At 32.3% G+C, this 22131-nt stretch overlaps 1 protein-coding gene across 8 annotated transcripts in view; it reads right to left on the bottom strand.

Annotated features, from left to right (window-relative positions):
* The window catches only part of NFAT5 (nuclear factor of activated T cells 5), a 122069-nt gene that overhangs the window by 58621 nt on the left and 41317 nt on the right, over window positions 1-22131 (bottom strand). For 5 of the 8 annotated variants that reach the window (XM_047078672.1, XM_047078673.1, XM_047078671.1 and 2 more), the window contains 2 exons: window positions 18628-18753; window positions 2996-3554 (listed from right to left, as the gene is read on the bottom strand). In XM_047078672.1, coding sequence (XP_046934628.1) covers window positions 2996-3554; window positions 18628-18753 — 685 coding nt within the window. Of the gene's footprint in view, window positions 1-2995; window positions 3555-4004; window positions 9759-18627; window positions 18754-22131 lie in introns of those variants that run through there. The other 3 variants (XM_047078677.1, XM_047078678.1, XM_047078679.1) reach the window with 3 other exon arrangements.

The following is a 22131-nucleotide window of genomic DNA, read 5'->3' as shown; positions in this document are numbered from 1 at the left end:
TTACAGAAACTATGTAAAAACACCCCCTAAATATTCAATGAAAAGGACCAAAAGAAAATACAGTAAAATACTAATAGGAGTTGTATCGAGTGACTAAATTATAGGTTATTTATTTTCTTCTATTTTTCTGCATGTTTGTAATTAATATCTATTAATTTTATAATAGAAAAGGGAAAACTTCAGCTCGAGTTATAAGGAAAATTTAGCATACCAATGAATTTGGCAAGATACAGTTTTTATATTCACTTAAGCTAGCCAAGCTAGTATTGATGAGAATAAATAGATAAAAACAAGTTTTATTATTTTAGTAAAACAAAATATTTCATTTGGGATGAAGACTAATGAGTGAGTTGACACAGTATACACATTATGGCTTAAAGAATAGTCCATGTAACTAAACAATTTCTGAAATGATACTTTTAAAAGCCCTTAAAACTACTTTTATTCTCTAAGGCTTAAATGTACAGATGGAATACATATATATTTAGATCTTCAGACATGTACAACAATGAAAATGTCAACTAATTTTTAGAAAAGAAGTCAGTGAAATTAGTAATTTTTAAGGCACAATGGCTTACAGTTAATTGTATGGGATTTTACTTCTAAATGGCATCCAAAAAGCTAAGTCCTTTGTCTTATTATATTCTATTCAGAAGTCTTAAAATGGCATTCTAATTCCTATGTGCTATGTATACTTCTAGTTGTCTGTCACACAAAAAAATAATTTATACTACAAAATGCCTAAAAGGAGTTTCACATTACATTATACCTTAATTTTCAGGACTATCTAGAAAAAACATAAGCCTACTGATGCTCAGAACATTTAGTTGAAGAATTTAAGAACGTGGCTAAGTAATGTTTAAATACTGAGTAATTCTTTTTTAAGTGATTTTGTTTTTTAATAAACTCTTTTATATAATACCTTAATTATACAAAAATGCTATTTCCATCTTGAAGATCAATAAACTGCTGTTTATAACATATTTCAGAGTACATTTCCTACAATTCAGTATTATATAAATTGTAAATTTATGGCACATTATGATATCTAAGGCTATATATACCTTATCCCTCAAAAGATTTCTGAATTTCTTTCTTGTTTCTAATGCCTTTCTTACTGAAGAGAAAGCTTGAGATCCTCTTAATAACTGCTTTCAAAAGCCTATGTTTCAATATATTTACATATTGCTTTATCCTTTCCTTGATATAGTTCTTATCTATTCAAAATTTAAACTTCTTCCACCACTTCTATTTGCCAGTGTCAAATATTTTTCCATTACCTAAGAAGCTGGACATTTCTTCTGCTGCTTGATGAGTTTCTGTTCCATGAATTATTTCATGAGAGATTTTGTCTCGACAAATGTTATTATACTTTCCCTGGGTAACCTCAAATCATTTCTAAGATATATCTATCATACAAAAGCAGAAGCAGAAAAGATGTAGGTCAAGATCTCTCTTAACAGGAACTGCAAATGATATGTGTTGACTAACCCTATGTCAAAATTCTATTTGTTCTTCATTTGGACCTTTAATGTTTATTTCAGTATAACAATGAAAATCTCTCTTTTGGAACTTAAAAAAACAAAAAAACCAAAAAACCTTTTGCATTGAAACCCAAATAAACGCATGCTCGTATTTAATGACGGATATACATGAGCCTTTTAAATCTGGCTACTACATTTCAGAGCATTATTCTATAGCTACTAGTTCTACAAGTATGTTTTGAAATTAGCTCTGCTAATGGTAACATTTTAGGAAAAGGTTAGTCTTGTTTTCTTTTAGATAATTTTTTAATCTGGACTTTCTAAAAAGAAAAAACATTTAAATGTTTATTTTTATTTAACTACATCACTCCAAAGGGGTTTTAAGTGAGAGTAGAGAAGAAAATAATATAAAATAATTATGCTTAAATGGTAGATATTGCTTAAAAATGTACTGAGAGAACATTTAAGAACAAGTTAAATATACATTAAGAATACTCTTTATAATAGTCAACCAGATTACTAACTTAAAAGATAAGAATGATGTCATCAAGTAGTAAACCAACCAAAAGCTTCTGCATCACTCTTTGTAACAACCTGAAATTGTAGGAGATTCTGGGTCAACTAAAGGACCATAATCTGCCTCCCCAAAAAGTAATCTCTTAAAATCCACTGAATTAAATTTGGTCAAAATTATATTGAATGCAATAGGAAAATGTAACTAAAAGTCTAGCAATTAAATATAACAAAAGTACTAAAAGAATTTTAAAAAGTTAAAAATAAGTCATAGTATTCTATACTATAGCAATAAATATTCTATAATATAGCCATGGAAATATATTTATTTACAAATATATTTATAGTGGGTGCTGTAGACTGGCAGAGATGAATGAGAACTCAAATATGTACCATGATCCTGTTCTATCATGCTTTCAATACATAAACCCAGAATCACAGGGGAAAAAAATTAGTGATCTATTTATTTTTTTTAAAGGTCAGGAGAATGTATTAAAGAAAAAGCTTAAAATAAATACAAGAATCAATGCAGCTTTTTCTTGTTTTCATCAAATAAAAGAGAAAGTCAAACCCTTACAGACATGGAAATGGGTTGAACCATATGGGGAGACAACATGAAAGAACACAAACTAGCCCTTTTAGAATGTTTTGAAGTTGTTTAACTACAGTCATTACATTGCTAGTTATTTGAGTAAAAATATTTTTAAATCCTTTTAAAATATGAATCCATTTGAAATTTAAAAATTATGTCAAAACAGATTTTCTACTACTTAATCATACTCATAATAAGATACCTATTGCTAAAATCTATTAATATGTTTTTCTCTAGCAAAACTTGGTAATTTTAAGTTCGAATTTTCATGTATTTCAATGATAAAATCAGTATTTGCTTTTATATTCAAACTTAAGCTGAGCAATTACAAAAAGTGGGGAATGATTTATTTTTCTTGCTTGTTTTGCACAATGGTGATAAAACTTTAAAAAATGTGAATACCAACCCATTTCCTGCTTTTGAGTTGCCTTTGTTGTCCGTGGTAAGCTGAGAAAGCACATAGTGAGGTGCTTTGGCACTGTCGGCATCAAATATATCCATATTAGATTCTTCACAATCTCGTCGTTTGACCCCCGGCCTCTGCTTTGGATTTCGTTTTCGTGATTTACGAGGTACCTCAGTGTTATCATTGTAGGAACTGGTGCTCATGTTACTGAAGTTGGAGGGGGAATCCTCCATCCACATACTGCAGCTCTGCTCTGATTCCAATCCACACCCCTCATCCTGGCAGGACATCCGACTGTTATCCAGCAAGTCCTCAGGTGGTGGTGAGATGTACAAGACTGTGTGCCTCTTCGGTGTTGATGGATGCTGCTGAACTGTGTTACTGGTTAACTGCTTTTCACTTACCCCTCTGTTACTTACCCCCAAGGCTGAGGAGCAGCTCTCCACTTGCATAGCCTTGCTGTCGGTGACTGAGGTAGAATAAATGGTAGGGCTGGAAGAGGTGGTAAAGGAGCTGCAAGCACCGCCCATGGAGGAAGAGGAGGGAGCTGAAGAAGCATCTGCGGTGTACAATTTAAGAGTAAATACACTATACATGTTTTCACCTATGCTGGCTAGCAGTCCCATTGAAAATGTGATTTGTGAACTGATTGTTTTTCCCCAAAATGAATAGTTGGAATTTGGTTAAGTTTTAGAATATAAATGCTTCAAGCAATACAAAGCCTAAAAAACGCAATTTTAAAAAATGCCCAAATAGCAATATTTTACTTGTGTTAGAATTGATAGATTTTAAAAAATCTAATTTAATGTTTAAAGCTGTAAAGCAAGAATAAAGCTTTTATTGCCTCAGCTGGATATTCTGTTGAATTTTAATCATTTAAAATAATAAAGAAAACCCCAATATGAAATATAAGCTTGTGGTCCACATTCAATGCCAATTAAATAATTTATTATAGAATTTGAAAAGTGGGACTGTGCTTAGCCACAAAATATTAAAATAAGTTTCTAACCTATGAAGCAGAGAACTACAGGTCATTTTTAATGCAGACACTCCCTGCTTCAGAGGCAAATCCTGGAATAAAAATATGAGAAAATAAATGAGAAAAGAGCTGCTGATTATTCCAGATATCAATTATAAAATGAGAAATAAATAGAAAAAATATATAATCAACTGAATTGGAGGCAAAATGGAACTGGTACCATCACTATGATTATTGTAAAATCTAGAATTAAAGTGAAAAAAGTTTGATTTGGAATATGCTGGGCTGTGGAAAATAAGGAAGTTAACCACTGAGGGTATCCAGAAGTTAGAAATGGCAGTTCAAAACCATGATCTCTAAAATAAATAAATCCATCCTTTATGGCAGAATGAAAAGCAGAGTAAGGACTGATTACTGGATGGATATTTCTTACAACATCCTTAATTACACACTCAGCAATTGGTTACCACTATCCAATACCCCTCTCTTTAAAGGGCCTGCTTGATTTTAACCATTTAGGGAATTTCTTAATATGAGTAACAGTAACTTTTATTGACCAAAGTCTAACAAAAAAGAGGTTTAAACAAAAAAAATTCTAGTCCTGGGGAAGGTTTTTTGTAAAAGCCATTTATTTATTACGTCTAGCAAAAAAGATTTAAATAGACCTTTTCAAAATGGGTGGCAACTGGCAGAACAGCTTGTTGAAAAATAATACTACTTTAACCCTTAACAGCACTGCCTCAGAGGCATACTAATAACGTTAAGGTTGGACGTTTTTAGTTCTAAAATTTTAGAAATACCGTTTGATCTTGTATAAGATATAGAAAGGTTGATAATCATACACACACAAAACTAAAAATACATAATAACACTTAATTTAATTTAATACGGAGAACTAAAATATATGTTTAAAGCTAAAATTAGTTTTTATCTATAGCCAAGTATGCCACTGTGCTAAAGTGGTAGGATAAAACTTAAAACTGTGATGGGCAGTTATTGGAATTGCAACATTCTTATTAATTACAATGTACAGAGTGAAATGTTGAGAATGCCAATGTTCAGATAATCAAAAGCCAAGTGCCAAAAATCATTCTTAAAAACATGTACCAGAACACTTAAATTATTTGAAATCGCTAAATTCACCCATAATTTTTCACTGCTGTCAAAGCTGAAGAGCACAGTAATTAATATTAGCCATTAATGATGTAATCTACATAATGCCACATGGTAATATTTTTCCCAACTACCATAAGTCAAAGAACCTAGAGCAATAAGATGATACCAGTTCCATTTTCCAGTTTGTATCCTTGTCAAATGCAGTAGCTGAAATTGGAAAATTCAGTCACTTTAAACTGCATTCCAATTTAAAGAAAATTTATCAATTTTGTATCATGCATTAATGCAATGTTTTCTTAGTAAATAAATACTTTAAAAGATTTGTAAAAACTACAAAATCTAGATGCTAATGTCAGTGATAGTTTAGGAGCTGATTTGTAGCCACTTTGGGTTTAAATTAACAAGTTTTTTTTCTTGTTTTTTTTGAAAAATACTATAAAAATCATTAAAAAATAGAAAAGGTATTATGTATAACATTCCTCCATCTGTTCCAACTATTGGCAAAATTGAAACTAAATGTGTGTGTGTGTATAAGCCTCTGTTCTTCATCTTCAGAGAAATAAAAGTAGGCAGCATGCAGTATTTGCAGTGGAACACACAAAACATGCAGCATGAATGCTGTGAACGTGTATTTCTACGAAGCTTCCCCCCACCGCCCGCCACCACCCCTCTTTGAATCTAAGTACCATGCACATGAGAATGCAGAATATGAACATCTCAGGGATCCCTGTCCATGACAGATGGAAAGTACCGGTGAAAAGCAATCATGAACTCAAAAGCAAGTCATATGATATTTGTGAATTTAATATGCAAGACATTACCTAGCATTGCTCTACAGGTATATATGATTTTATCTTGCAAATCTTATCAAAACAGTCATGGTTATAAAACCCAATTGATATAATCATACATAAACGTCTGTTCTGGGACAGGTATGCCAAACTGTGATCTCATACCCTACATAAATTAAAATATTCTATACATTTTCCTTGGGCACCTAACATATAATTTTTATGTTTTACCTGCAGTTTCCTGGACATACTTATTAAATAAAAAAGTTCATTAGCACAGAACTATGAAACTGAAAACATAAACTCTGTCACAAGACAGCAGTAAGCATTCTCTAATTTAAAAATAGTATTACTTTTTAAAGCTATCTCAGTTTGAGTCTAAATTACAAAGATTCTACTCATTTTAAGACTCTAACAAGTAAGATAATTTTTTTAAACTATAAAACTCTTTATAACAATATCAGTGTTACTTTGATGATCATGATAATGGTGTATAAAATCTTCACATAAAGATGTTACATTCTGGTTAGCAAGGGATCACCTAAGTGTAATAATGTTGCCAAATGAAGGGGTGAAGTGGAGAAATATGGGCCTCAATATGGGCCTCTTGAGAACATAGACATCTTTCTTAGACCCTCCCAATAATCTAACATAGTGTTTTGCATGTAGTAAAAATTCAACTTTTTTTTTCTTTGAGTAGGCTCCACATCCAGCGTGGAGCCCAAAATTCGGCTTGAACTCATGACCCTGAGATCAAGACCTGTAAAAATTCAACTTTTTTATTAAATTAATTGGAAGCCAATATTTGATACATATGTTGAATTATACTAAAATTATATTGGCCAACAAATGTACCAATGTACCCATGATAAACACATCAGGTTTTAAAAAAAAGGATGTACTACTCAAAGTGTTTATATTATTACTATAAAGGCATTACCTGATACCAGGGAAGGGTTTAGAAGTAACTTAAGAGTTTAGAGGTAACTATTCGCTATTTCTACAGAGAGTGTGCTAATAACTATCCTTTTTTTTTTTTTTTTTAAGATTTTACTTTTAAGTAATCTCTACCTCCAATGTGGGGCTCGAACTCACAACCCCGAGATCAAGAGTTGCATGGTCCACCGACTGAGACAGCCACGTGTGCCCCAGTGCTAATAACTCTTTCGTGAAACTATATATAAGCCCTATTATCTACTTGTGTATCAATCCATAAACTAAGAATAAAAAATCCTTAATATTATCTATTAAAAATGCATAAGTGATATTAAAAACACTTTAGATTTCTAAACACAAATTTCTCATTTCCAAGCAGTCCCAGAAAAGCACTAAAAAACATTCCTGGGAATACTGTAAATGTACTTAAAATATCTACAAAGACTTTTCAGTTACTAAATCATTAAATGTCAAGAAACAGCTTAATTGACATTCTGTAGAACTAAAATGCTAATGTAATCCTGCCTCATCTATATATTCTTTTTTAAGTTGTTATAAACAAAATATGCTAATTACCTCTCCCTTCTTTTTTGGTTTTGAGTCTCCATTTTTATCTGTTAGGAATGTACAATGTTTCATTGCTACATATTAAAAATAAAAAATTCCAACATAAAAAATTTTATTAACTGGTTTTATTTTCTCACTAAGCAGAATAGTCATAATGTATTTCTATTGTATGCCTTTATAATTTTATTTGTTCTTTAAATCCCTTACCAATCCTTCGTAAAGTTGTAAGTTTTTAAATTTTTTTCTTAAACTTATCCTCTTACCTAAGTAACACATGAATAAATTTTTATTATTCTTTTTTTTTCTTTTATGAAAAAATTATCTTTGAATCTAGGGGAATTTTATTTTTCTATAACATTTTATGTGACTAGAGAGCATGGTAAACCAAAGGGAAAACCCACTTCTATATTTACTAAAAGACATTTACAATCTCAGAACAATAGATTAATTCTAAAATGTGTAAGTGAAGTTATCACATACATAGTGTTCTATGTCTACATCTAACAATTCTATTATTAGCATGAGCCAATTACCAGACCAAATGCCAGTAATGATGGTGAACTGAAATTGTATATTCTTATATGCTTTTAAGAACCAATGGAATCATTAAGGTTCACTATGAGTATTCAAAGTAGCTGGGATAAAAAGAGTGGCAGATAATGCCTTCCCAGATACCCTAGAATTTATAAGTATTATTAGTTTGATGAGAAAGATGAAAATGGGACTTTTAAATGCTACCACATATAGAAACTCGTGTAGATTTTATATATTCCTTGCTTAAACTAAGTTTTGAAATTAAGAACTATTAGTTCTAGATTTGTGAACTAGAAATTATTTTAATTACTGTATCATTTTAGTGCTTAAAATACCATAAAAAAAGACATGACACTTTATATGGAACTAACTACACTTTTATAGAAAGCTTTGAAATTGGAAACATTCTTTAAAGTCCCTAAAAGAAACAAATACCCTTCACTAATTTAAAAGATGTGACAGAAATGACATTTAACTGAGCTTCCAAGATGAAAATGTGATCCTTAGCATTTAAATATGCACATATATTTTATAACTTTCCAACATCCAGGCAAAATCAGTTGAGCTGCCTAAAAATGTCATGAAAACAAAAGCCATAAAATTTTGCAAGTGTGCTTAAGTGAACCAATAGTGGAACGGAGAAGGAGTAAACCACTGACTGTTCAGAAAATAATCTTAAAAAACAATCCAGATATTTCTGGTCTAAAACACTTATTGTTCAACCTTAGTTATCCTTTTTAAGTATTTCATTTTTCTTTCTGGTAACAAAGACTTCAAATCTAAACATCTTGCCTGATAAAAGTCACCAGATACAAGGACAAAATTTCAGATCAAAGAAGAAAGATATCAAGAGAAAAAAATTGTAAGGCCAAGATTCATGTTGCTAAGGGATTGAAAAATCTAGAACACACAAAGTGGCTGCAAACCTGCTTTGTCAACACCTTACATGCCAACCTTCGTTTTCTACTTTTCTTCTTCTTCTTCTTATAGTATTAATGTAAAGTTTAAAACTTTACAAAGAGTTTTTAGTTTCAATCAGTATCAATCCACTATTTAGAAACAAAAAAAGAAAGGAAGGAAGGAAGAAAGAAAGAAAGAAAGAAAAAAAGACTTATGAAGAAGTCTGAAAACGAGACCGACCTATACCCTGGGTGAGATTGGATGGGTTAAGTGTCTCTGGCACTATTTGTCTTCACTATTGACAGACACTGTCACACAACCCACCACACGATGCCTGTCTCTGAATGGCGAAGCTAGAATGCAAGTTAAGTGTATTAATAGAAAAAACAACTAGCATCCCAGCATATAAAATAAGCAATCCAGATTACTTTACCAAAAGCAAAAGCAAAAAACAAAAATTGTAGGGTTGATCATTTAATTTACATGTTTAACAATTTCAATTTCCCATTTGTACTTTTCCCACCCAACATAAGTTTACATGCCACAATAAGCAATGTTTTAAAACAAACTTTAAAAAAAATTATCAACATCCAAATAAATGCCATGTGGAAAAATTTCTTATCCAAAATTTTTGTTAACTCATATTCACCAATTTGTTCTCCTGTTTACTAATGCAATCTAATCCATAAGCCAGAATGCTCTCTTTCTCAGATGTTTTTAGGCTGTGCCTTTACCCAAATTCTCTTATAGAGTAGAAGAGAATATGCTCTGACCAATACACTCAAGCAGAAAGACATAATCTGTATTTTAGCAGAAAAAGAATCTTTTCATTTCTCAGGCCAACTTTCACATACTTCTTTATACCCCTAAAAAAAAGTTACCAATTTTCACTTTTTTTTTTTTAATTTTTTTTTTCAACGTTTATTTATTTTTGGGACAGAGAGAGACAGAGCATGAACGGGGGAGGGGCAGAGAGAGAGGGAGACACAGAATCGGAAACAGGCTCCAGGCTCTGAGCCATCAGCCCAGAGCCTGACGCGGGGCTCGAACTCACGGACCGCGAGATCGTGACCTGGCTGAAGTCGGACGCTTAACCGACTGCGCCACCCAGGCGCCCCACCAATTTTCACTTTTAAACTACATAAATTTTTGATCCTAGAGGCTCTATTTTAAAAAATAATTAGCACTGTTGCTGAAGCTGAAATGTTTGTTACTGATTTATTGGAAACCATCTTTTTCTTCCCCAGGCCAAGAAATTGCCAGTCAGGGTTCTAATACTACACAATAATTATTCTATTTTTAATCTAAATTCTCCTAAAATAATTATTTTTACCTTGACAGAGTGACATTAATATATTCACAAAATATTTATTAAAGAATGTTTCCTGAAAAATAAAATGTTTAGAAAAATTGTAAGTGTCCTGACATTTATAGCAATATTTTAAATATATCTAAGCATGGTGTAAGACATGTACTAGGTATATATTATGCAATTTGGTGGAGGTTTTTTTGTTTTTATTAAAAAAATTTTTTTAAGTTTATTTATTTATTTTGAGAAGAGAGAGAGAAAGTAAGCAGTGGAGGGGCAGAGGTGGGGGGGGGTGGAGAGAGAGAGAGAACCCCAAGCAGACTCCTCACTGTCAGTGCAGAGCCCAACCTGGGGCTTGAACTCACGAACCATAAGATCACAACCTGAACCGAAACCAAGAGTTGGACGTGTCACTGAGTCACCAGGCGCCCCTGCAATTTTTTTTAAATCATTTCCTATTGGAAAAGAAAGATGCTTTCTATGATCCAGTGATTACAGTACTACTGGGCAGCATCACTGGTCAATACTGGATGAAGAGACTAAAGCCCAGAACAAATCCTTTACCTCAAGTAGATTAAACACAAAAGGGAGTACTTACACTAGCTGATAACTATATTTATCACAATGTCAAAAACTCGGAAGAAGTACAGGGAAAATAAAAGACAATCATTTTACTACTTGAAAGGCAATGTTAAGACAAAAACAGAGATTGTCACTATATTAATTTAGATAAGAATTAAAAAGAACAAGTCTGAAGGATGCTATTTGAAGGTCACCTCAATGCTTCATCATATAATACACTTTATTTAGATTAAATAATAAAGGTACTCCTGCCAACTCTAGTCCAATGTCTTCACATTTCTTTGTTTTAGACTAGGAGACCAAAAAGGGGAAAGAAAATAGTATTTGTATCATTAAAATCTTGTAATATAATTAATCAGATTTTACATCTGGGTCTGTATTAGATACTGGATTCAACTGCAGACAAAACAAAGCGTCTAAGCAAAAAATAGAAGGTAAGTCATACATTGCCCTACCAGCAGTTTTGATACCCGATCATGCAAATGTATCACTTCACTTAAAAAAAAAAAAAAAAAAAGGAAGAGAATTCGAGGAAGAACTCTTAAATAGTCACCTTTCAGAACATCCCTTTGGGAAATGTCTGTTCTCCCTATGACTCATCATATTCTATCAATGTCTGTTTTATAGACAAGGGCTCCTATTGACAGAGTGTCAACATGAAAGAATAAGTCAGAATGTAAATACCATGCCCCAAAAGCGGCTCTATCTTGGCTGACAGGCAAAAATTCAAAATAAGGTAAAACACAGACTGGATGAGAATGGAAAGAAAAAAGCAAAATAAGTTTAAAAACCTTATTTCTATAAAAATAAGATCTATTTTTTAAAACCTTATTAACAAGTGAACACATGAACAAATGAACACATGATACACATTATACAAATGAACAAATGAACACATGATACACATGTGGGAGAAAAGTCAATGTTTACTGAATGATCACTAATTGTTAGGTAATGTTAAGCATTTTACATATTTATACTCCTAATAACCTTAAGAAAAAGTTGGTATCAATGTCTATTCACAGGGGCAATATTACAAATTTATTTAACTTCCACAAAATTCTGTCTATATGATAGAAATGATAGTAATGAGATTCAAATTAGATCCTTAAGATTCCAAAATCCATATTATAATACGTGTGTGTGTGCATGTGTGTGTGAGTGATATCTAGAATATGCCTGTATAGTCCTGGCACTTTGAGGTGCTTTCTCATTTATTTTCTGATTAAATTTAATTGACAGTAACACCTTTTCATGAAGGAATGACATGGGGGGAATGAGTTTTACCTCAGTGGGCTAAATAAATACTACTGATAGACATCTACTTGCATTTATGAATGAAAGATAAGGTACCCTCACTTATGCCAAAAATAAGTTCACCAAGCGTCCTATATAGCTCATACCTTTATTACCTTTCTAAATGTGTATTTATTTATTTTGACAGAGAGAAGAGCACATGCATGAGAGAGAGCTGGGCAGGGGCAGAGAGAGGGAGACAGAGAATCCCAAGCAGGCTTCAGGCTATCAGCACAGAGCCAGTGTGGGGCTCGAACTCACGAACCATGAGATCATGACCCGAGCTGAAATCGAGTCGAAAACTTAACCAACTGAGCCATCCAGGTGCCTCACCTTTATTACTTTTTAAAAACATAGTTGATTGGACATTTTGACTTACTTTTTTTAAACTTTTTAAAAAATAATTTCTACCTTTTTAAAATTTATTTATTTTGAGAGATAGAGAGAGAGAGAGAGAGAGAGAGAGAGAGGGAGAGAGAGAGTATGTGTAAGTGGGGGAGAGGCAGAGAGAGAGGAAGAGATAAAGAATCCTAAACATGTTCCATACTGTCAGTGTGGAGCCCAATGCGAGGCTCAAACCTGTGAACTGTGAGATCATGATGTGATCTGAAACCAAGAATCAGACGCTTAACTGACAGAGCCACCCAGGCACCTCATTTTGACTTATTTTAATCAACTGCTACATGGTGTTTTTTAAAATATGAAATATTTAAAATTAATACTTATGTTTCCTTTGCTCGTATTTTAACAAATGTTAACATTTTACTACATATGATTTTATGTTTAAGAGAAGAAAAGTAACAGAAACAGATGAAATCTCTTGTTGTATCCTACCCTAATCCCTTCTCCTCACTCCTGCCCCAGCTGGAGTACTATTTATATAACTTTATTCATATATTTACACAACTAATTGTTATAAAACAATTACTTATGGCAATTAGTATGGTAACACCTTTTACTTATGATATCATCAATCTTATTGGTGATATAAGAAAGTAAGTCCACTTCTGTGCATTGCTTTGTTAATGTGAAATTGTGTAAAATACATACAGATAGAAACGGTGTCTATTTTATGTATGTATTTTGTCTATGAAAGGTTGCAAATCTGTGAGCAGTTTTAAAATGCTAATCTACAGACTCAGGTAATATAAAAATGTGCTTTTTCTAACAGAAACAGAATAAATCGCAGTTATTTATAAAGTTGTTGCTAAAAGTTATAAGCGGACATTTAAGGAATAAATCAACAAGTTGTGTGTACTTTTTGTCAACGATAATTCATAATACAGTTAGCCTCTTGAATTAGTACTTGTTTCTGAATTAACCATTATGGCCCAAGTTTGTTTATGCTTTTCATTTTAATAGCGCAGATGTTAACATAAATCTATATACACATACATATATATTTCTGTATGTATAAATGTATACATTTAGATTTACTATATAATTACAATAAAAAGACAGAATAAGGAGTAGAGTTTTTATTTTTTATTAAAAAAATTGTTAATGTTTATCTAATTTTGAGAGACAGAAGAGCAGGAGTGGGGGAGGGGCAGAGATACAGAGGGAGGGGCAGAGAGAGCGGGAGATACAGAATCCAAAGCAAGCTCCACGTTGCTGTCAGTACAGAGTCGGATGCAGGGTTTGAATCCACGAACTGCAAGATCACGACCTGAACTGAAGTCGGCCGCTTAACCAACTGAGCCACCCAGGTGCCCCAAGAGGAGCAGAGTTTTTAAACGTACTTGCAACATGTTTGTAACTAGAATCTGACTTCCTTCTGAAGTGGTCCTGTTTTCTAGAAAAAGTAGAAATGGCCATATGGAACAACCAAGATTAACTCATACTTTAGCTCACCACATCAATATATAGGTTACATAGGTGAATCATCTTTCCAGGTAATGAGTTTTGAGTTTAATTTTAGGAATAGTATACTAAATAAATGGCCAAAACTCTGAAATATGTTTACCTAGTTAACCTAGGACAGCAATCAAAGACAAACTGGCTCTCAAAATTTATTCAACTCAAGAAAATGCAAATTATATAACTATAAATACCTTCTAACATAGTAAATAAGTTGTGAATCACTTTTATTAAAACTTAATATTCTTCTAGAAATCATATTCCCATTTTTTCTTTTTTTTTTTTAATTTGAGAGAGTGAGCGTGCGCAAGCAGGGGAAAGGGGCGGAGGGAAAGAGAGAGAATCTTAAGCAGGATCCACAATCCATGCAGAGCCAGAGGTGGGGCTCAATCCTACAACCCCAGGATCATGATCTGAGCCAAAATCAAGAGTCAGATGCTCAAGTGACTGAGCTATCCGGGTACCCCCATATTCCCATTTTGTAGATCTTGAAACTTGCAGAGTTAAAGGGGAGTATGGCTTTTCCAATTCAATATCCTACACACTGCTTAGTCCAGGAACTACAGTTTCCTTAAGTGAAATAACAGCACACAATTCTCTGAAGTGCAGTAGCAAGAAGAAAAGAACTTAGATCCCAGCAGGAAAGAAGAGAGGTAGCTTGTGCCTGGAAGCATTGAGATATGATGATGATGCAAATTGTCTACCACAATTCCTCTTACATAGTAGGAACTCAAAAGTGGTAACTTACAGTTTCTTTAATTCATTTTTTTATACAGTCTGTTGTTATCGATGGTTTAGAAATTCTATGATTTTATTAGGTGATTAAGATGTCTGAAACAAATTGAAACATGGTTGTCCTTCTTTGATTACAGGACATTCATTTAGCTCTCTCGTGTCCTCTCCTCTAATATAAATAGCACTCAATTAGGTTCTTTCAGTATAGCAAATACCTGTTAGATACTTGTGATTTATTAACTGCTATAGCACAAAATTCAAAGCACTATTTAATAAGTCTCTCTCTTCCAACAGAAAAGTTTATTAGATGGATCACTTCACGTAAAGTTATTAACTAAAATTACAGCCTTTTTAAAAACCTGTAGTCATCTAACTAGTAGAGATAGTCAACAGACATTTCTATTTACATGCCTAATCTGCTGGTATACCTACACATGCTAAAAAGTGTCTTGAGACTGTATTACTTCTAGAAGTATTAATATATAATTACTGAAAGTAACAATTTTACAAAAACAAATAACAAAAGAATCACCAATTATTCTTAAGATTCTCTGGCTGAATTATAAAACCTATGGTTTGATTAATTATTCATTGTTTATCTCATGAATTAGCATAAAAATTATCAAGAAACCTTAAACAGTTACCTTAGCAAAATCTTATTTTGATATAAACTAATAAACATAATGCCATATACCAAAATGAAGAAAAAGAGTCTGGGATAGAAAAAGAAAACAATCTGATTTCTTAAAATGAAGATTAAAGTTTATTGTTCACTTCTGTGAAAGACTTCCTATTTTACTTAAGTAAATCTAAGGATTAAAAATTATAAACATGTAAGTAGGTTAAAAAAAATACTTGATTGGTATATGAGTTATATATCAACAAAGCTGTTATTTAAGAAAATTGCCTGCCATATCTTTTTGCAAAAACTCCCTCAACTCTGGTGTCACTGTTTTAGTTTTCTAAAATAATACTTGCATTTTAGTTCTTTATAACCTATACTATAGGATTCCCTCCACCCCACAAAAAAAACCCAAATAACAAAAAGAATCCTTTCACAATTTGCATTTCTTGAGCAACTCCTTATTTTGCCAAAAATGCCATTAATTCATTTGGATAACTTTTTTTGTGTTAGGAAAATGGCCCGTCTTAACTACTAAGAACTTATAATAATGTTCAGAAGGTCTGTATTTCTAAAACTTATTCATTCACATATTGAACCTTGAACTCTCAACTACCGTTCTAGTGGGACAAAAGCAGAGGTCTTTAAAAAATGAGGAGTACAATTTGAAGACTGGCGACTCTCAACTACACCTCCCAAATTCTGACACTTGGCCCATGGAGAGGAGAGGAGGTGTCGAAGTAATCTCTCTTTCTCTCAGCCCCAACTCTGAAACTTACCAGATAAAAAGAATTTACTGATGGGAGTATGTAAAAGTGTGAATAGCATACAAGCAGAAAAATTTTAAGAGATACTTTTTTACCCAATATTCTGGATTGTGGATTAGCAGCACCAATTTTACTCATTCCCTCAGTAATATGTAAAGGGAAAAAATCTAGATTGGCGAATCTGAGAAACACATTTTTAATAATTAAGTAATAAAAAAAGTACATGAACACCTACATGCCCAGCCTCTAAATTTTAAAATTTAAATTGATTTAGAACTTGTGAAACACAAACCTTTATGGCAGAACTAGAAGTCTGTTCCCACCAGGCCCTCATACCTGATAGCAGCCAATCCGGCTCCTTCAAAACTCTGAAGAATTAACTACATCAAGAGTCATCATTTTTATGCATTTCATATTTAAACAGCAAATGTATAGATTTAAAAAAAAACTCACAGAAGTCTAAATTAATGTGCCTTTCCCTAGATGTCAAGTCTTTTGGTCAGGAAACACTGAGTAACTGGTAATTTACTCCAAATCCTTCTCTTTGACAGTTATGTCACTAAAGATATTAATATGTTAAATAAAAAAGCAACTCTATAATGATATACACTAACTGATTTCCCTACAATAATTACTCTGTAATATAAACTCTCTTACCTATAATGTTATATGACAAAAACTATTTTACCAATAAGACAGAATCCTAGAATAATATTATATTGGTTACTAAAGTAAAGTTATGTAAAAAAAAGTTACAAATGACTTGGTTGTAGACCACAGAAACTTTCTGTATGTGAATATAAGACAACTGCCAATGTCACCCCCTTACTCTCTTCATCATCTTTATAATGTGAATAACTTCTCAATCTAGTAAGAATTTATTACTTCAGAATACGTCCTTTGGTTAATTCTCTTATTTTTATGATTTTTCAACTCATATCTTTCAATTTAATTTATGTGGATAGGATTTTCTGAAATATATGGAGGGAGGGAGGATCAACATTCTATTAGTGATTCAAATTCAAGAACTTTCAATATTTATATATAACAATTTGAAACTGAGTTTGGCATTATTTAAAAGGAAGTGTTCTTTTCCAAACCTAACTGACATTTTTTCAGCTTTTAAAAGGAACTGGATCTACTGTCAACAGATGTTAAAAAGCACAGAAGAAACAGACTTTTAGTTCTATATAGATTCAACAAGTCTATAAAAAACAATCTCAAAAGATATAAAAGAAATCAGTTAGTCAATTTCTACTTGTGGATTTAAAGTGAAATATTTCATTACAACCTTTTTTCATATTTTATCATCTGATACAATTTTAAGCAATATTTAAAATTTTAAATTCCAGAAAAAAATATTCCAGAACCCAGTGCATATAATGTAAAACCAGGTCATCTTACCAATTTGACTGTTTAAAAGTTCACAATTAAATCCACAGAATCTGTTAGAAAATGTCTGGCAACACATGAACAGTGAGCAGGGCTGATAAGTTTCCTTGCTATGTTTAAAGTTTTCCTGCCCTCAGCCAGAAAGGCTGCATACTGCCGTATACAGCTCAGGGAAAAGACTGGTACACAAGGTTAATGATACACTGGTTAACGCATACAAGAAAAATATATGAAGTCCTATTATAGTACCAAATCCTCATTTAAATCACCTTTCACTTCACCATTCTTTTTGAAATGAAATGAATTTACTGAAAACAATGCTGCGATGGATGTTAAGTACCATTTTAAAAGATGAGAGGTATCATTGGATAAGAAACCTCTATTTAGAACGATAGATACAACTTCAGAGAATATATATATATATATATATTTTCCTTTGTTTTAAAAAACCAAATACACTTTGCAATCTATAAAACCCAACTAAAAAAAGAATTACAGTTGGGCAATCTAGTATTATTGTAAGCACTCATTAATTTATCAATAATCAAGACTTTTTCTATTACCTTATCTGTCAATCTTTTATTCTGGTTCAATAAAAAATTGAACCAATTTTATGTAATTATAAAGTGTATGATTTGAGAGCTGAGTAAAAATAAACTTGATAAATTTCAAACATTACTTTCTATACTTTTTCACTGATATATCAAAATACCTTTATATAAAAATTACATTCAAATTTCCCATTACTTTCAACTGAATTTAAAAGAAGTCTTAAGTCACATGTTTTTAAATGTAGGGAAAAGGTTGTAGTAACATGCTACAAACAGAAAAGAGACTTGAGTGCTAGAGTCCTTTTTCAGGTTATACAAAATCAAATATTTTTCCCTTTCAGCAAATTTTTAAAAATAATTGTTTAAAATAGAGACTCAAATGTAATTTTCTATCCATAGCTTGGTATGTAACCTTTTTATGAGCAGTCAACAAAAGAACTTCAAATTTGTTTCCATAGCTGAAAATAAGCTCCTAGAAAGGAAATGGCACTAACAGATGTGCCAATGTGAAATTTTAAGAAGAATTATCTCAAGAAATGCATATTGAAATATTTTAAGGTTAAAAGTATATGTTTTAAAACCTCCTAAAACAAACCCTCAAATCACACTCTTTTTGATATGGACTTTGCCAGCACTGTTCATGTTGGCCAGATAATACACTACTTTTCTTTAATAAAGTAAAATGAAATGCATACCAGCAGCAACTACAGCTGGAGGAGGCGAGCCTGCCTCACCACCACTTGTCTGACTCATTGATGCTACAGATGTTTCTCTAGATGGAGGTAACTGTAACTCCTTTGGGAGAAGATCATAGACAGATTCTGTAGGGGGAAGGAGAAAAAAATTTAAAAGAGTATAAGTCAATAACCTAACAAATGAGCATGAAATTAATTAATAAGGAGAACACACACACAAATCCATATAATTACTGTCATAAAGATTAGCAAGTATTTTTCTTTTATTATGTAATTTTACTGAACTGAAGAATGAATTTTCCATTAGTTCGGTCCCCTGTTTTCTTCTTGGCTTTATCCCTTATGTTTAAGATGGTCTCCAAACTTATTAAATTTTAGAATTGGACAAAATTAGACAAAATATAAGAAATATCAAATAACCCAAAATGGTCCATTATCTTCCTTTGTAATAAGAGTGTAACTTAGCATACTCATAATTAGCTTTAAATTGGCTTCACCAGTGAGACCATTAGTCTAGTCTTGTTCTTCTTAGCACCTTTTAGCAAATATTTTAATTCACTCTCAAAATGCATTTTTGTCTCCCAAAACAAGCTAAACAAGGAATGTCAGAGCTCAAGGAAATAATGTCATCTCTATTCTGTATTTATACTCCAGAAAGGCACAAGAATAGGATACTCTTAAATCAGAAACCGTAAATGCCTAAACTAGACTATGATTAGTTTTATATCCCAGACTAAAGAATCCATATCTTTTTGATGTATTTTATAATCATTGTCTATAAAATTACATTTATATCTACTATTAAAAAAATTCTTTTATAGTTTCATGAGTTTGAGCCCCACATTGGGCTCTGCCCTGACAGCATGGAGCCTGCTTGGGATTCTCCCTCTCTCTCTCTGCCTGTCCCCTGCTCACACTCTCTGTGTCTCTCTCAAAATAAATAAATAAAAACTTAAAAAATATATATTCTTTTATAGTTACTATTGTATGGTTTTGGGCATGAATAAGTCTCAAAATATCCTGTAAAGGTAGTAGAATCAATGTTGGAAGGAATTTCAAAAGACCAATTAGAATCATATGCCCATTTACAAAAGAACTGAGAAACAGGACTTAAGAGACTTGCCTAGTATTCCAAGAAACCCAAAATTCCGACAAATAAAAAAGATTATTAATTTATTTGCATGAGTGATTAAAAAACAAAGGTAGCACCACGGACATTTTATCCTTGATAACAAACAATACTTTCAGTTAAGTGATCACTGAATGCATGAATACTTTGATCCTTCCAATTAATTAATCTTTGAAGTATGTGCCCTAATTTTGACGTGGATAGGGATCAGGAAGAATGTTGTGAAGGAAAGCTAAAATTAGAAGATTTACTATTAAATGTTATCTTCATTCATAGTAAAGAGTCAACTTGAAAATTTTCTTTTGAAAAACTCTATTACCTAACTCTTGAAACTTTCATCTTTAAAACATCTGGCAAGTTCAGTATTTGCCTGAACATAATATGCCTGGACTCAATTTTTCTGTTTGTTACAATGCTGCTAAAAGCCTTAAGTAAATAATTCGTATCTTTCAAATAACATAGGGAGGAGAGCAGGGAGAAACTAAGTAAAACAAAAATGGCACTATCATCAGATATAGATTTTAAAACAATTATTTCTAAATCCATGTTGAAAACGACAGTTACTTAAAAGAGAAGCATACTCAAGTCCTTTTTTGTTTTTTTGTTCAAACTAAAAGCAATATGAAAATAAAAAGAATTTAGATGAAAAGAGAAAGATCTACCAAAATATATTTACATCAAGAAAAAAAAAAAAACTGTCCTACTAATAGCCCCATCACCAGTACTTCACTAGTTGGAACTATTTCTCCACTTCTCTAATTATTAAAATAAATCAAAACAAAACAAACTCGTGTGGAATGAGACACACTACCCTTCCCAAAGAAGTATATAAAGTTGAATCTATATTAGAGGTATAAAAGCAATGTTAATAAAAACACACAGGAAAGTAACTAATTATAGAACTTACCATATCTTAGCCCTCCCCACAACCTAGCCCCCAAAACAAACAAAGTAACATGCAAGGACAAATGGAAGGTGTGGGAAGTATGGACTCATTCCTTCAACAAAGGTATTTTCTGACTAACTGACACAAGTGTTTGGAAATTAAAGAAGTCAGAAGTTTTATCATGTCTACCTAAGGGAAGAAGCAGTTAATATGGTCATTACCATCACAGGCTATGATTTCAGACATAACTGGGTTGGCTCTGCTACTCCAAACAACCTAAGACTTAAATCTTCATTTAAACTTTTCTTTTACCCCATTACCTTGAAGAAATTCCCTCCAAGCTATGAATGTACAACCCAACCATATACAATGGCCTTACTTTTAAATCTGCTTCCCATAAGACATAAAAATATTAAAAGATTTATAATATTAAAATATTATGAATCATGCTGTTAATGCTATTGTCATTTGCTCCTAAATTCAATCCAAATTACAGTTTTACAGTATCCACTGCCCAGTGAAAGAATTTTTGACAATCCATGAAAAATAGCCCTAAGTTGGTGCTAACTACCTCATGTTAAGAGGTCACATCTATTTTTCTTGTGTTATCTTTTAAATTAGATAAGAAAGGAATGAAATTCTAGGTTTACAAACACAGAATATGAAGAAAGAGAATAGGAAATCCATGATGGAAAGGCAGTTTCCTGAGGAAAGACTTCCTTAGAAAACAAAATAAAATCACTTCTAGATATTTTTTTTTAAGAGAAAGAGAGAATGGTCACAAGTTTTCTTTTTAGGATGGTAAAAATGTTCTAAATTTGGATTATGGTGGGGCACCTGGGTGGCTCAGTCAGTTAAGCATCTGACTCTTGGTTTCGGCTCAGGTAGCGATCTCACAGTTTGTGAGTTCGAGCCCCACAGTGGGCTCTGCACTGACAGCATGGAGTCTGCTTGGGATTCTCTCTCTCCTTCTCTGTCTGCCCCTCCCCTATGCATGGTTCTCTCTCTCTCTCTCTCTTTCTCTCCCTCAAAAGAAATAAGTAATTTTTTTAAAAAATTTAAAAAAAACAAACAAACTAACCACTATTGAATCTTGTACACTCTAAATGGGTGAATTTCATGATATGTAAATTATCCATCAGTAAAGCTATTTTCAAAAAAAAAGAGAAAGAGGAATAGAACAAGCACAAGTGAAAACTGTATAAGAGCAAGCTATGTCTCTCACTGTTCCTAATAAACCTTATGGATAAAAATATCTCTTCACACAACTTCTATTTGTAAAAAGTGAAATTATGAAGGCCAAGCTGAATGCTAATCTAATTTGCTTTTTAAGGGTCTTCTTTTGGAGGATCAGGAAAATGCTACAGGTATAGTTATCCTAAATTCAGTAAAATACCTTAAGAAAATATTATCAAGTTCTCATGACCGAGATCAAGAAATGGAGACTTAATAAAACAGATGACTCTAAGCAAAAGTACCCAAAAATGTA

Source organism: Lynx rufus, unplaced genomic scaffold, assembly GCF_022079265.1.
Source record: "Lynx rufus isolate CCGP_SWC_20201006 ecotype Redwood Valley unplaced genomic scaffold, mLynRuf1.p SCAF_16, whole genome shotgun sequence".
NCBI classification, from domain to species: Eukaryota; Metazoa; Chordata; class Mammalia; order Carnivora; family Felidae; genus Lynx; species Lynx rufus.
Note: the sequence above shows the minus strand (reverse complement) of the source record. Positions and strands in the feature narration are given on the sequence as shown.